Raw genomic sequence first — 13,061 nt, forward strand, 5'->3', positions numbered from 1 at the left:
ACTTCTGCCCTCCCATCACAGCCCTTCTCAGACATGATTACTGCAACTAAACTGTAAAGTTTGGAAACCAAAAGATGTTCAAAGCCAGGTTTACTTCAGGGGAAAAAACTCTTCTAGCAGCTCAAGAAAACTAACTGATGGCCTAGGAGGGAAATCTGCACCCATTACAACTCATATAATTATTTCTGTTTTTTCAACCTTCTTTTCACACATCAGTGGCAATATACTGGCATTTTGTTCTCAAGTAGGAGTAAGATAAAAAAGAAGAAGAGCTCTCATTTAGCATCTTGCTGGGATCCTTTCCTAATCAGCTCCACTAAATCCAGGAAAACCTGCATATCTACAAAAATGACAGGTCACAGCAAAAGTCAAAATGCAGCTGACTTTCTAAACAACAACCTAAGATAGGCCTGGCTCACATGTACCTCCAAACCTGGCTCAGAGCTTTTACTCCGTGGATTGATGTGAGTGAAGATGAAGCCTGAGTAAGAGACATGCTGACCGTGCTATACAGATACCTCGTGAATGCCACCTTGCTCAGGGCAATCTCTCACGTGAAGGACCCCAAAGGGAAAACAGACACTACATGAAGACCATATGGAACTTACTAAGATTAAAACAGTTGAAACAACAGGAACAAAACAAACATGATGGGACAAAACCTAACAGCAACTCTTCCAAAGAAACACCATAGAATGGAATATTAAGCATTTCTCCTTTGCCATTAGGCCTGTAAGATATTTGTTCTACATGCAACTGGGATGAAGAAGAGGAAACAAGAAGAAATGTTAGGAAGTTTTGGAATCATGCCTAGCAGAGGGATGCTTCGAGCTGCAAAGTTGTTATGACTGATGCAATTTTCTTTCCTTTTTTTCCTATTTCTCTTAGAATTATGATAAATGGCTCCTTCACACGCCAACAATTACAAGACAGGTAGGATGTTCCAGTTTGTTTGTTTTTATAATATAAAAATTAGGTTACAAGATTGCTGTTTAAAAATAATGAGATCTGCATCCTAATTTCCATATTTGCAAGACAAAACAAACAATGGCAAGAGTGTGATGGAAAACATCTAAAAACTACGAGAACAAATCCACTTTCTTTGGAGGGCTCCAAGGCACTTCAGAGCCTGAACCACACTGAATGCAAGAAGCACCTTCTGGACAACCTGCATTGCATTTATGAACTTTTCTGAAGATACCTCCAGCAATTGCTGATATGGGAAGTGTTGAATTCAATTTGACCTGACTTATTAAATGCAGTAGCCCAAATCCTTGGGCTTAACCCACTCCCAGTTGGCTTGGCTTTCATCTTTTGGGCTGTCCTTGGCTCAGGAGGTCAGTGATCAGCCAAATTCATCAGCAAAGTCTCAACTAACTGCTGAGTTAATCCAGAGATCATGGTTTAAATGTCTCTACACTGGGTTTCATCACAAGCAAGCATAAGGTCACACATATGATTTTGGTCTAAAAGTATTTTGATCAGAATACCTTTAATAAATAACTAAATAACCATTTATGACATCTGAGGATTTACTGATCCTACTAAATCCTTAAGATTCATATTCTTCATGAATGTAAGATGAAGAAATTGCATTGCATTACATTTCTGAAAGGAACCACACCTCCAGTGCAACTCAGATCACCATACAAGTTTGCAGACTGTGGGTAGTACTGCTGGGAGCAGTTAAGTTGGCATGATGCACATTGCAGATAGCCAGCTCACACGTCCAGGAGCTTGGCTGCAGTGCCCAAGCTTTGCTATTAACTCAAACCTGGGTGCCTGCTTTTCAAGTGTTTTTCTTTTAAAGGAAACTCTCTGAAGATACTCCACATGACAGTTGGCAAAGGCATGTGAGAGCTACGGGCCTGGGCTCAAAAATGCAGGATTTGTGCCCTTTGGCGTTAAATCCGGTGCTTGCCAAAATCTGGCTCTGGATTACCCAGTAAATGAAAATGTGCACTTTTTTTTTTTTTTCAGGAATTCTTAAAACTGGCTTCTCACGCTTCCCAGATAGCAATTCCTCTTAGGAAACACCAAAATATTTTCCCTCAGAGCTCCCTCTGCAAGCATGGATCCAATCCAGGGTTATACCATTCTCTGCAAAGTTCTGCACTTCACATGGCACAGGATGAGAGCCCCATTCAGATAACGCTCTGTGAAACCAATGGTTACACCACAGCAGCCCCCCTGCCATCACCTAATACAGCAGACGCATTCATAGCAAGTGGATCAGCCAAGATCCAGTTTCTAAATGCAGGGCTCGAACGATTAGGTTCTCCCACTGCACATAACAGCTTTCGTACCCCCTTCTCTCCACCTCCCCCACCTTGTTGCCCCAAGCTTTCATGATCAACATGGCAATGGAGATTGAACTGTGTGCATACATTGATTTGCTGGGTGGGTTGGCAAAGGAAAGCAAATCCAAGCTACTTACCTCAGTGCAGACCCCTTTGGCGTTGCAATGCCATAGCCTTTGGAGTCCAAGTTACCTCCCACCTTCATGGTGTCACAGGGCTTCCGCTGCTCGATGTACTCGTTCATGGTGGACTCCAAGAGGTAGGCATACTTTCCTTTCGACTTCCTCACCCGGATCATCCCCTCTTCTGTTGTCCTCACAAAAACGGAGGGTTCAGCTGACTTCATGTACGTCCACATCTTCTCAAACACTGCTATTTTGGATCGCTGCGTAGGACAGCACAAACCCAACAGAAGTGTTAACAGAGGTTGGGGTGCCAGCTGGGATTTCCAGGTGAGACCAAACACTTACCCACAGAGCAGATGGACCAAGGAAGACAAACAATGTAACAGGATGTTAATGAACCTCTGGCCATTTCCTGCACCCAGGTCAACCCTACCACCTTGCTGCAGGAAGGGCAGGATATCTGTGCCTGGCAAGTGATTTTATTGATCAAACCAAAGGCTAATCAAGCTGGAAGTTAGGAGATGCCTGTAGTGTGGGGAAGCACACAGATATTCCACATTTCTATTTACAGTTGCAGAATATCACAAGTGACACAGTCAGCCATCTGAGCAGCCACAGGGAAAGCAGACTTCTGCTGTTCTAGGGGCAAGCACAGCAGGTGCTAACATGGCAAGGGGAAGCAAGAGAGAAAAACAGACCTGGGCTGAAGATGAGAGAGGACATTCCTGGAAGACTTGCCAACAAGAAGCTAAGCAAAATTTTTCCATTAAAGTTTCCTTTTTACCCTAAAAAACTCTTTAGTGGAGCCAGCTTCCAGGGTCCCATAGGCGATTTCCGTCTGCTTGGCCAAGTCCTCTGCACTCTCGATGGGAGAAACCATCCTTTCCACTGTGAGGAAGGCAGCCAGGTTAGCTGTGTAGGAGGATATGATGATCAAAGTGAAGAACCACCAGACACCACCAACTATGCGGCCGGAGAGAGACCTGCACACAAAGGGGAGAGGCAGACAGGAGGGGTGTGAAGGTCCAAAAGGTGCAGCTTGTTCTTGCAGGCCTGTCATTTACCCAGGTCTTCTCCTTAAGTCATGTTCTCCAGCTACTTCCAGAGAAGCCAAGGCTCTGACTTAGTTCTCAATCTACTGAAGATAGAACCACAAATACAGACCAGTGGGGTTCACCAGGTCAGTTCCTCCACCAAAACTCCACATTTCTAAAAGAGATGCTGAATCTCAGAGAGGAGCTACAGCCTTAATGAATAATTTGCCTACCAACATTTTCTGGTTTGTTCTTAGCAAAGGGTTATACAAGATGTTCCTAATAATGCCTTAAATTCTAAGCATCTTGCACAAGCTGCTATCAAATACCCAATTATCTGTAACCATTGGATAGCTACAGAGATAAGTCAAGAAAGCATTAATTTATATTAAAATCTTTTCAAATCATATTTAGGAGTAAAAGATATTTTTTAGAGCCATGTCATAATTCATGCATTCTGCCTAAATTATTTATACAGTCCTTCTCTACACGCAGAGCATCATTCCCAATGGAGGATAACTTACAGTGCTGTTTTATAAAGCCAGACATTCTGACAAGGGAGGTCCCGTCCATGAGAAACACTTGATTTGTCTGTGGGAGACCATGTCTTAGTGTTGCTTTTCTGCTGACCTGAGTCAATCCCCAGAAATGTGGTTTATCAGATGATAATGGAGATTTCTCATTCCAGCTCAGGGCACTGGACCGGATCATGACAGCATGTGTCATGCTGTGCTGGGTCTGTGTGAAGCTGCTGTGACTTACTGTGGGTTAACACAACCTGACAGACAAACCTACATGCTCTGTTGCTCCAACGAGAAAAGAATCCCATACTGCTAATCACTGAAATTAGAGCTAAGAGACTGAGCCCACACAGACCACTGCTGCAAGACTTGTAGAGATTACACACTTCTAGTTTGTCCAGTCTGGTTTGAAGTGCTGCTGATGTGCTGGGAGCTGCTCCTTCAGACATCAGGTAATCCCCTCACTTAGATCAACCCAATCCAAAAGTTCTTCAGACCAAAATTTGAGATCACTGCCGAGCAGAAAGCAGGCATCAGCTCCCACATTTGCATTCACAGCACATGAGGCAGAGTGGAGAGTTCTCATTTTTCAGGTCTGCAGCCCACAGGCATGGTTCCAGCTATAAGACCAATACTGCATACTCTGTCCTACAGCATCTCATACAAACCTCCTCATTCGCTGGCAACCACAGGAACACAGCTGAGCCAACTGACAGTCCCTAATTCCAGATGAATTTATTGTTATACCTTCCCATTGCTGCCAGACAGAGGCATTCGAGGTTTGTTGTGGGAGTGCTGGGCGCTGTTCTTCCACCCTATCTTCAACACTCCAAGAGAAATATCACCAAACAACCCATGGAGATGAACAGGGACCCCCAGGCATGATTCACCCCATCTATCCCAGGTAGAAGGAGGTACTCTGGAGACCTCTGCTTCTATTGAGTTTTGAAAGATCCAGAATCACATGGTTGGACAAGACAGCAAATCTTCAAGGAGCTGAAGTTAGGTGAAGTAAATGTCACCATCTGTGGAGAATACCCAGAGCGGAGGGCTGACAGCACAAACATATTTACCTTGAGTTTTGTATTTGGAGAGGGACTGGAGAGGGAGGCGGCTATGGATTCGGCTCACATGTCTTCAGATTGAAAGGGAAGAGGAAAAAAATACCTGTCTCTAATTAGTCTGGATGATGTGTGCTTAGGGAAGGAAGAGCTCAGAAAAGGCGCAGAGGCATTAAACAAAAGTAACCGGATAATGTCAGATACAACAATCTCTGCTGATGAAGGCCACTTTGAGCTGGCAAAATCCATTTGCATGGCAAATAATCACATTCATCTCCAGCTGCAAATTATACAGCCTTTCCTTCCTGATGAAGCTGGGATATTTCTGTGGCTTGTTTCAATCCCTTCAGCGGCAGGCAGCCGGATTCCTGCCTCTAGACCCTCCGCATCCGAGCAGTATTCATTATTGGCTTATCCCACGGGGGCTGCCTGCTGTCAGCTGCAGATGGCTTATGCTTCCCAGCTCCGCACCTGGCATTGACAGCATGAAAAAGTAACTATAGGGTATTCAGGCAGGGAGCAACAAGAAGGGCTGAGGAAGCAGGGAGAGGAGGTAGGTGATTCTTTCCCATGGGAGCAAGTCAGGAAAGGATGCGTGGCCCCATCATGCATTGTCTAATTTGGGCTCTGTCTACTGCTAATGCTCAGTCAGTTGGTAATGGTCAGTTTTCCTCATTAAATGAGATGCTGTGAGTAGGTGAGTGCTCAACCTCATAGACAGTGGAGGAAAGAAGAGGAGATAAACAGCTTGGTGTGACTGCAAGCATGGCTGAGGCTTCATGTGCGTAATTCTGTGTTGCATACACTGCTAATGGGCAATGTCTGCCCTCGTTGCTAGACTGACTTCAAGCTAGAAGCTGTGAATTTAAACTACTGTAAACATACAGCAGAGAAATCACTTAGTATACGGGTTCTTAAGGACATTGTCCTTTCAATCCATGGCTGTGCAGCATCTAACACAATGGAGCTCTGGCTGCTGGGGGAATCTCTTGGAGGCTAGTGTGCAATACAAGAGGAAATAGAACAATAGTCACGATAAAACACTACACAGGGAGATGTGATCCCATGCAATATCTCCATAGCTCGATAGCAGCAGACAGGTTAAACAGGAAAAACTGGATTTCTCTGGATAACCAGGATACTATTCAGATTTTAAGCCAATGCCCACGACTGCTTACCAAAAGTAAGTGGTTGGAAAGACACCCATTGCAATCTTGTTTTGTTACCTCTGCAGATCAAGTGGGAGAGCAGCAGCACTCCCATCCTGGGACGCATTTGCAAAAGTGCCGTTGTAATTTAAGAGATGATGTTCCATTTCTAGGAGTGACTTCTGTACCCGGGAGCAAAAATCTGGTAGAAAGCTGATGGGACTTTGTGGTTTGTTTGTGCTCTACTAATAGCGGTCACAGAGGAGTAGCTGTACCTTGTACTTTTAAGTCACTGTTAAGGTTTGAACATCTCACTCCACAAGGAGGGAACAGAAAATGACCTAGCAAAGTTCATTTCTCTTCACTAATAGGCAGTTTGGGGTTTAAATCCCCTTGCATTGAGAACTGACATATCCACGCACTCATCTAAGCGTAACATGGAGGCAATCAGCTCTCCGCCACGTGGAAATGAGTTTGTGCCTCAGTCCCCTGCAGAGCTAAGGTGAGATGGAACATACTGATTAGTACTTTAAAGATATCCCATAGCTATGATGTTTAAATTTGTCTGTTAGACATTTGGGTTTACTCCCATTCATTACCATAGTAATACCAGAAAAAAGCACTATCTAAAAAAAAATCAGAGTAAAACAGGAAAGGACAACAGTGATAAGAGGCTTTAATAATTGGCTAATTTTGGGATGTGGAAAACCATGAAACAGCTAGATGGACTAGACTGTACTTTTTTCAATCCATATAATTACATCTGCACCCATACTGTTCTTTCTTACACAGCCCAAATTAAGACCTCTTAGTTTCTTCTAGCCCTGCCTGTGCTTGCTAAAATCATCTCCCATCCTCTCCCAGATTTACTTGGGGTTCTGCCCGCCCCTCACAATAGCAAGAATGAAGCACTCTTTCCAAACAGCACTCTTGCAGACACAGGTAGTGAATACCTGCCCTCATTATCTGTGGTGTACAATCTACTTAAAATTATAGGTGGTTGGGAACCAGAAATTCAGTACAGTGGAAAATTCTGAAATGGTAAATTAAACCTTAATATTCTCAATTAGAATGAAAAGATAATAGTTGCAAATGCCCTCGAAAAGTAGCATTCTGAAAATGGTTGGTTTGAGTCCATCCAAGCTTTGCATTTTTCTATGAGTTAATGTTCCGTTTCTGAAAGGCATAATTTTGACATAGTAAACAATTCTGTTTCTCCTTTCTCATTACTCACACTCTTCTTTCTGCTTTTATAATACACTGAATTCTTACGTACCACACATATCATTTAGAAAGTAATTCTGGAATGTACTATTTTATATCTGTGTAATGGAAAAACTGGAAATGACCAAGATGAAATTAATAATTTTCATTTTCTCACTTAGGCAAAATGTTGCTTTTTTTTTTTTTCACTTCTCGCAAAAGCAACATCATTTTGTCAGTAGAAAACAGAAAAGAATTGTAAGTTCCCTTTGTTCTCATGCATTTTATCATGTTCTAGCCTTAGCATTGATGGATTCTTCACAGAAAAAAAGGGAATCATGCAGCTATAATCTCTTATGTCTTAAACAAAATACAATCCTTGATCAAACAATCAGCTCTTTGATCTTATCCCTTGCAGAAGATTGGGACAAATAACAGGTGTTTGCCTCTGTATTACAATCGTATTAGAAGCAGCATCTTGCACTTTCCAAAAAAACATTAACGATGTAATCAGAAAAATACAAAGTAAACACTGGTGAAAAAGTGTTCAAGCAGCGCCTCAGTCCTCTTCCACTTCTCCCTTCCCCCTTACCAAATGCATTTCATATGGAGAATTACACCTAAACTGACAGCGTTTTAATTAGAAACGCAAATCTGGGATTCTAAAGCCATAGTTGCTTTGGGAGGATTTCCCAGATTTGCTGTTACATTCTATTCTAATAACAGCTCACTCAGTCAACTGACATATTTGTCACTGAATGAATTAATGCAGAACTGTGGAAAGAAAAGCTCTCATATGCCTGTTCTGCTGAGTGTGGGTCAAATCTACTTCTGGTCTTCTGCCCACACAGATCCACTGACCTCTGACACTGTTAGCTAATTTGATACTGACTGTAGATAATTTCACAGCCTGTCTGAGGGCTGACTTGGTAGTGCATTAGTTACAAATGTTTTGCTCCCATTTGGCTCTTAGCAAATTTTCGGCATTAAGCTTCATCAGCCCAAATGAGCTTAGCTTCTTCTGTGTGTCACAGACCGTCCAGAACAATCGGTCTCACCATTTTATCTCCGACCCTGACACGAACCCTGGATTTACTTGGAAAGTCTGTGACTAGACATGGCCATGGGAACAAACCGATGTGGGGACTGAGGCTGGGATCGGCTCTGGGCGCAGCCATCAATCACATCACAGAGCTCTTATCCTCTTACACTCTAGTGTGCTACTGAGTTTTGAACGAGCTACCATTTGTCATCAGATCGTATTATAATTTCCCTGTCTGTGCTGTATCATTAATTACCTCGCTCTTGTTAGTTTGCATTTACTCATTACTGAATCCTACCTCCTGGTACACGAGTCTGGAGTGCTGAGTACAAGGCTGGCTTTAACACCCAGTGCCCAGAGAGTCTTTACACAGACAGAGGTGGGAATGTTTTCCGTTGACATTCTCATTTACCTCTCCTAGTGGTACAGATCAACTGTTCCTTCCTCATCTCACCTCATAACTGATCTGCAGAGGTAAGAATTGAAAAGTTGAATTCTTTGTGGGTAAAATTAACCAGTGAGAGAGGGTGAGACAGCTGAGGGTGCACAGGTACTGGGAGCCCCATGCTGTTACCAAAAAAAAAAAAAAGGAGAAGGAAAAATCTGACATCCCCAAAGCCAAAACGCTGGAAGAAGGCAATAGGGAATGCAGAACCTCAGCAGCAGCCAGTTCTCAAAGGAGCCTTAGGGTAACTTGCTGAAGTAAATATTGCAATGACTAAACATATTGTCGGCAAATACTCAGAATATTCCATATTCAAACAGGAGCATTTCTAGAAGGCTTTAATTATGTCACAGCTTATTTACTGTTTCTTTCCATCTAAGCTAATGGGCTTGGACATCAATGGATTTCCCTTCCCCCACAGATTCATCTCTTCTTTTGCATAATATGTTGGATTTCTTTTTTCAATTTCACTTTAACAGGCAAAACTTCCTTCTAAATTCAGTATTCCTGCTTAGCCAGCAATGCATCTTGTCTCTTGTGGTTCTCCTGCCATTGGAGCTAGGATAGCTGTGGTGTTAAGTACCAGCATGACTACACGGATCAGCTACATGCTGTTTTCAAGACATTCACTCAGCATTTTGACAGGTAAGAGGTACCTAATGGCCTAAGCAGAGGACTAGCAGCCAAGTGCTCTCTTCTGTTTTTTCAGAAGCCCTAACACATTATGGGATCCTGGGTAGCTTGCCTCATGCCTCTAACTCAGTTCCCAGCTGCAGGACAAGAGGATGACTCACGTTTATAATCTTCACTTGCGTGGGTGGCACAAGCCATTGGTCACCAGGTGGAATTTGGCTCTGACGTTCTTCTTCGTGCACATTTCCCCCCCCCCAAACACTCAATCAGCATCAAACAGACCCAGCTAAGTAGCGGGTAATTTACAAGCTCAATAGCTATCTGCAGGGTGTGTACTCCTATGGTCCTCAATGGCTACGCAGTGCAGCCTGCTGTCACACAACCAACAACTCACCTGCTCACCTAGCCAAGTGTGGTGTTGGAAGCATTTAATACCATGCAAGCATGAACTAAAATGGCAACCAGCCCCTATAGACTTTAGCAGAATCCATGTGCCATCCTTGCTATAAAAACAACCCCTGAGCAGAACTGGGCTATGCCCTTCACTTGAGGGAGATACCATCCCTGAGCAGTCAGAACTGGCTGCTGACATATTTATTCCTCAAACTGCAGGATAATACATACAGCATTCCCAGAGAACTGCTAAAAAAAAACACAGGAAAGAAAAGGCGACAATAGAGAGGTGATGTGAAATACTGAGAAAAAAATAAGAGCTTGATTGAAAGGCAGAAGAAATAGACCCAAAGAAGTACACTGAAATCCTCTCCAATATAGGTTCAGTGTGCTTCTCAGTGCTGTGATCCAAAGTAGTCTGAGGGGTGAATGTTTGGGCAGAGAGGCTTGCTGAGAAATGCAGACACTTCAGGATGCTCGGCAGCTCCAGTGAAAGGCAAAGTCATCCCTGTTTTGCAGTTTTGCCAGATATTGCTACAAGGAGAAGCAACTCTCATCGTGCCTTTGAGCAAAAATTTCACTGTAAAAAAGGCTCTTCATGTATTTTTCTCACTTTGGTGACATTTGTTAGCTTTGCTGAGAAACATTCACAAGGTGACAAACATAAAATTTTGTCAGAAAGACTCGTTGGAATGCCCCGGGAGATTCATTACTAAGGAACTTCCTCAACCTCAGGTAGCCCTGAATTTAACAGCACTCATCCTTCTTTTTAAACAATGGCCAATTATGCCCATGTCCTTTGCTGTGATATCATACGCTCTCTCTCATCTTCTGCAAAGTCTTGACAAAAAGGCCGTTTTCTTTTTTCCCAAATACATAACATATTTCAAGCTATATTTTACCAGTTCTTTTTTTTTTTTCCCCCCCAAGATCTTTCCTTAGCCATCTGTATGTGCTCGGAGTTTAGAGCTCCATTCCTGACATTTCTTTTGGTCAGTGCTATAATAACTTAGTTCAGACTACTACAAGGATGCCTTTGCCTTGGCTCTTGAATTTATTTTTTTTATCTATTTTAATCTATCTTCTGCTCAGATTTCCCAATTTGAGAAGAGAGAGACCCTTTTCATAAGGAGAGCGTTTTCACATACGAAGGTTTCAATCTTATCAATATTCCCAAATTTTCAATTCCTTTTCTCTTCGTTTTTGATTTAAAATGGGATACCTGACCAAGATGGCTGGTGAGACATTTTCTCAGTTTTCAATTTTGAGGCTTTCTTTTTTTCTAGAAGACCACAGCATATTCCTTGTAGGAGTGGTAGGGAATGAGTCTGGACTCTTTTCCCAGCCAGTATCTTTTAGAAGAGACCTATGTGCACAGAAATGTCTCTCTCTTCACGTTTAAACTCCAAAACTGTGAAGAGAAAACATGCTCAGTGTTTCTGCTGGCCCTATTTTACCTTCTAACATCCATTTGATGATTTTTTTTTTGAAGGCTTTGGAAACACAGTTGAGATGAAAAGCTGCTCCCTGCCTCTGTCTGCCTCTCTGGAGCCAGAGATCTTGTTGAGAGCTTCAGGGAATAAGTGAGGAGAAAATTCCTCCTACAGGAGAGCATCCTGTGTGCTGGACTCCTTCAAGCTGGGTCGTTGTGGACTTTGTGGCTCCCACATATGCACACTGTGCACGTACCTATTGTTGCTTTTCCCTTTCACCATACGAGGACGCCTCCCCTCTTCCTCTCTGTTCACACATTTGCCTCCTATTACTTCTCATCAGACTGCGTTGGGAGAATTCATTAGTGTATATAATATGCTTTGAGGTTGTCCGAATAACGGTGCTGTTACACTTTTTCACTTCTATAGGCTCTTTTATCTGAAGATCAAAGTAGTTAGTTATCATTACCATGACTGGATTATTGCTGCTTAGCCTTTGGATCTAAGGGTAAGAAGCAGCTCTTCTGGGTAAGCGTTAATGAGAATTACGGGATGGTTTTATTAAATTAATTAAATGTCTCAAAGTGTGTTAATGCTGTAGAAAGGGGTGCATCCATGAGCTGTGTGCCCTTTCCTACCACCTGATGGTTTGAGCTGTGTGACCCATGCTGACCTCTCGGATGAGTCCTGTGAGCAGCCCCTCTGAGATATTTAGTGCCTTGTCCTTCTGAACTGTGAGATCTCATCTCAAGATCTTGCTCTGTCTCAGTGCATTCATTGATCCCTAGAGAAGACAAAGCAGTTTAGGCTTTTTCCAGGCATGACAGTCATGAAAATATGCGCTGGACCAAAACAAACTCAGAATGCCCTGGTGAGACATTTGCTTGGCTGAAGCTTTTGAATGAAACAGAGGAAATAACAGAAAGAAGGAAGGTGTGAGGACAAGGTGGGGGGGAGACTGGGCTCCGCACAGCCCAGAGCTTAGCACCAAAAAATGACCTTCTGAGAAGAAACTTGACTGTTGGAGAGAGTAACAGCTCTCTCCATCTTTACAACTCACACTCATCCTGGCATGCAGCACACCCAGCAGGGAGCTCCACCAAAACTCCCTTTGTCCTGAGAAAACTGAGCAAAAAGTATTTCAAAGCATGACCGTGCATGTCAACTCCATGTGGCTTTAATCAGTCCTTCATTCTCCTTCCTACTTCTGTCTCTTTGTTTTTCCTCCAAAAATTGCTTTTTTTCCAATTAATTCAGATTCAGCAAATCCTTCCCAATTAACAAAACAGCACCTCATTTGGACTTTTATAAATTCGTCTTTGCTTGCTCACTGTTTTGGAATGTTACAATGAACTTGGCTCCCTGGCAATACACATACCTAAACTTATTGCACAAAGGTGGTCGGGTTGGTGCTTCCCCAGTTACCAGGGGAAGATGAAATTTGGGTTCTGGAAAGCAGAACAGGGATGAAAATCTCAAACTTCAGTGGAAGAAGGTGACTACTCTGACCTTCTCAGACGAAGGCTATGAGGTTTTGGCCAGCTCTGGGGAATCAAACCAACAAAAAACAGCTGTAGATGCTCAGTGTGTTGTGAGCCAGAACGATTTCAATTGAGGAGCTAAATGCTCATTCAACTGTGTATCCAGACATTGTGCAGATGATATCTTAGTGCTGATAAAAGTGATGTACAGCATATGGATGAGTTATTTAAACAGGGCTTCC

General features: G+C 42.9%; 1 protein-coding gene across 3 annotated transcripts in view; it reads right to left on the bottom strand.

Annotated features, from left to right (window-relative positions):
• The window catches only part of GRIA1 (glutamate ionotropic receptor AMPA type subunit 1), a 166,213-nt gene that overhangs the window by 12,927 nt on the left and 140,225 nt on the right, over positions 1-13,061 (bottom strand). For all 3 annotated transcript variants that reach the window (XM_031598242.2, XM_031598243.2, XM_090150693.1), the window contains exons 12-13: positions 3,210-3,408; positions 2,438-2,685 (exon numbers count right to left, since the gene is read on the bottom strand). In XM_031598242.2, the coding sequence (XP_031454102.2) occupies positions 2,438-2,685; positions 3,210-3,408 (447 nt within the window). The remainder of the gene's footprint in view (positions 1-2,437; positions 2,686-3,209; positions 3,409-13,061) is intronic.

Source organism: Phasianus colchicus, chromosome 15 (assembly GCF_987193195.1).
Source record: "Phasianus colchicus chromosome 15, bPhaCol1.hap1.1, whole genome shotgun sequence".
NCBI classification, from domain to species: domain Eukaryota; kingdom Metazoa; phylum Chordata; class Aves; order Galliformes; family Phasianidae; genus Phasianus; species Phasianus colchicus.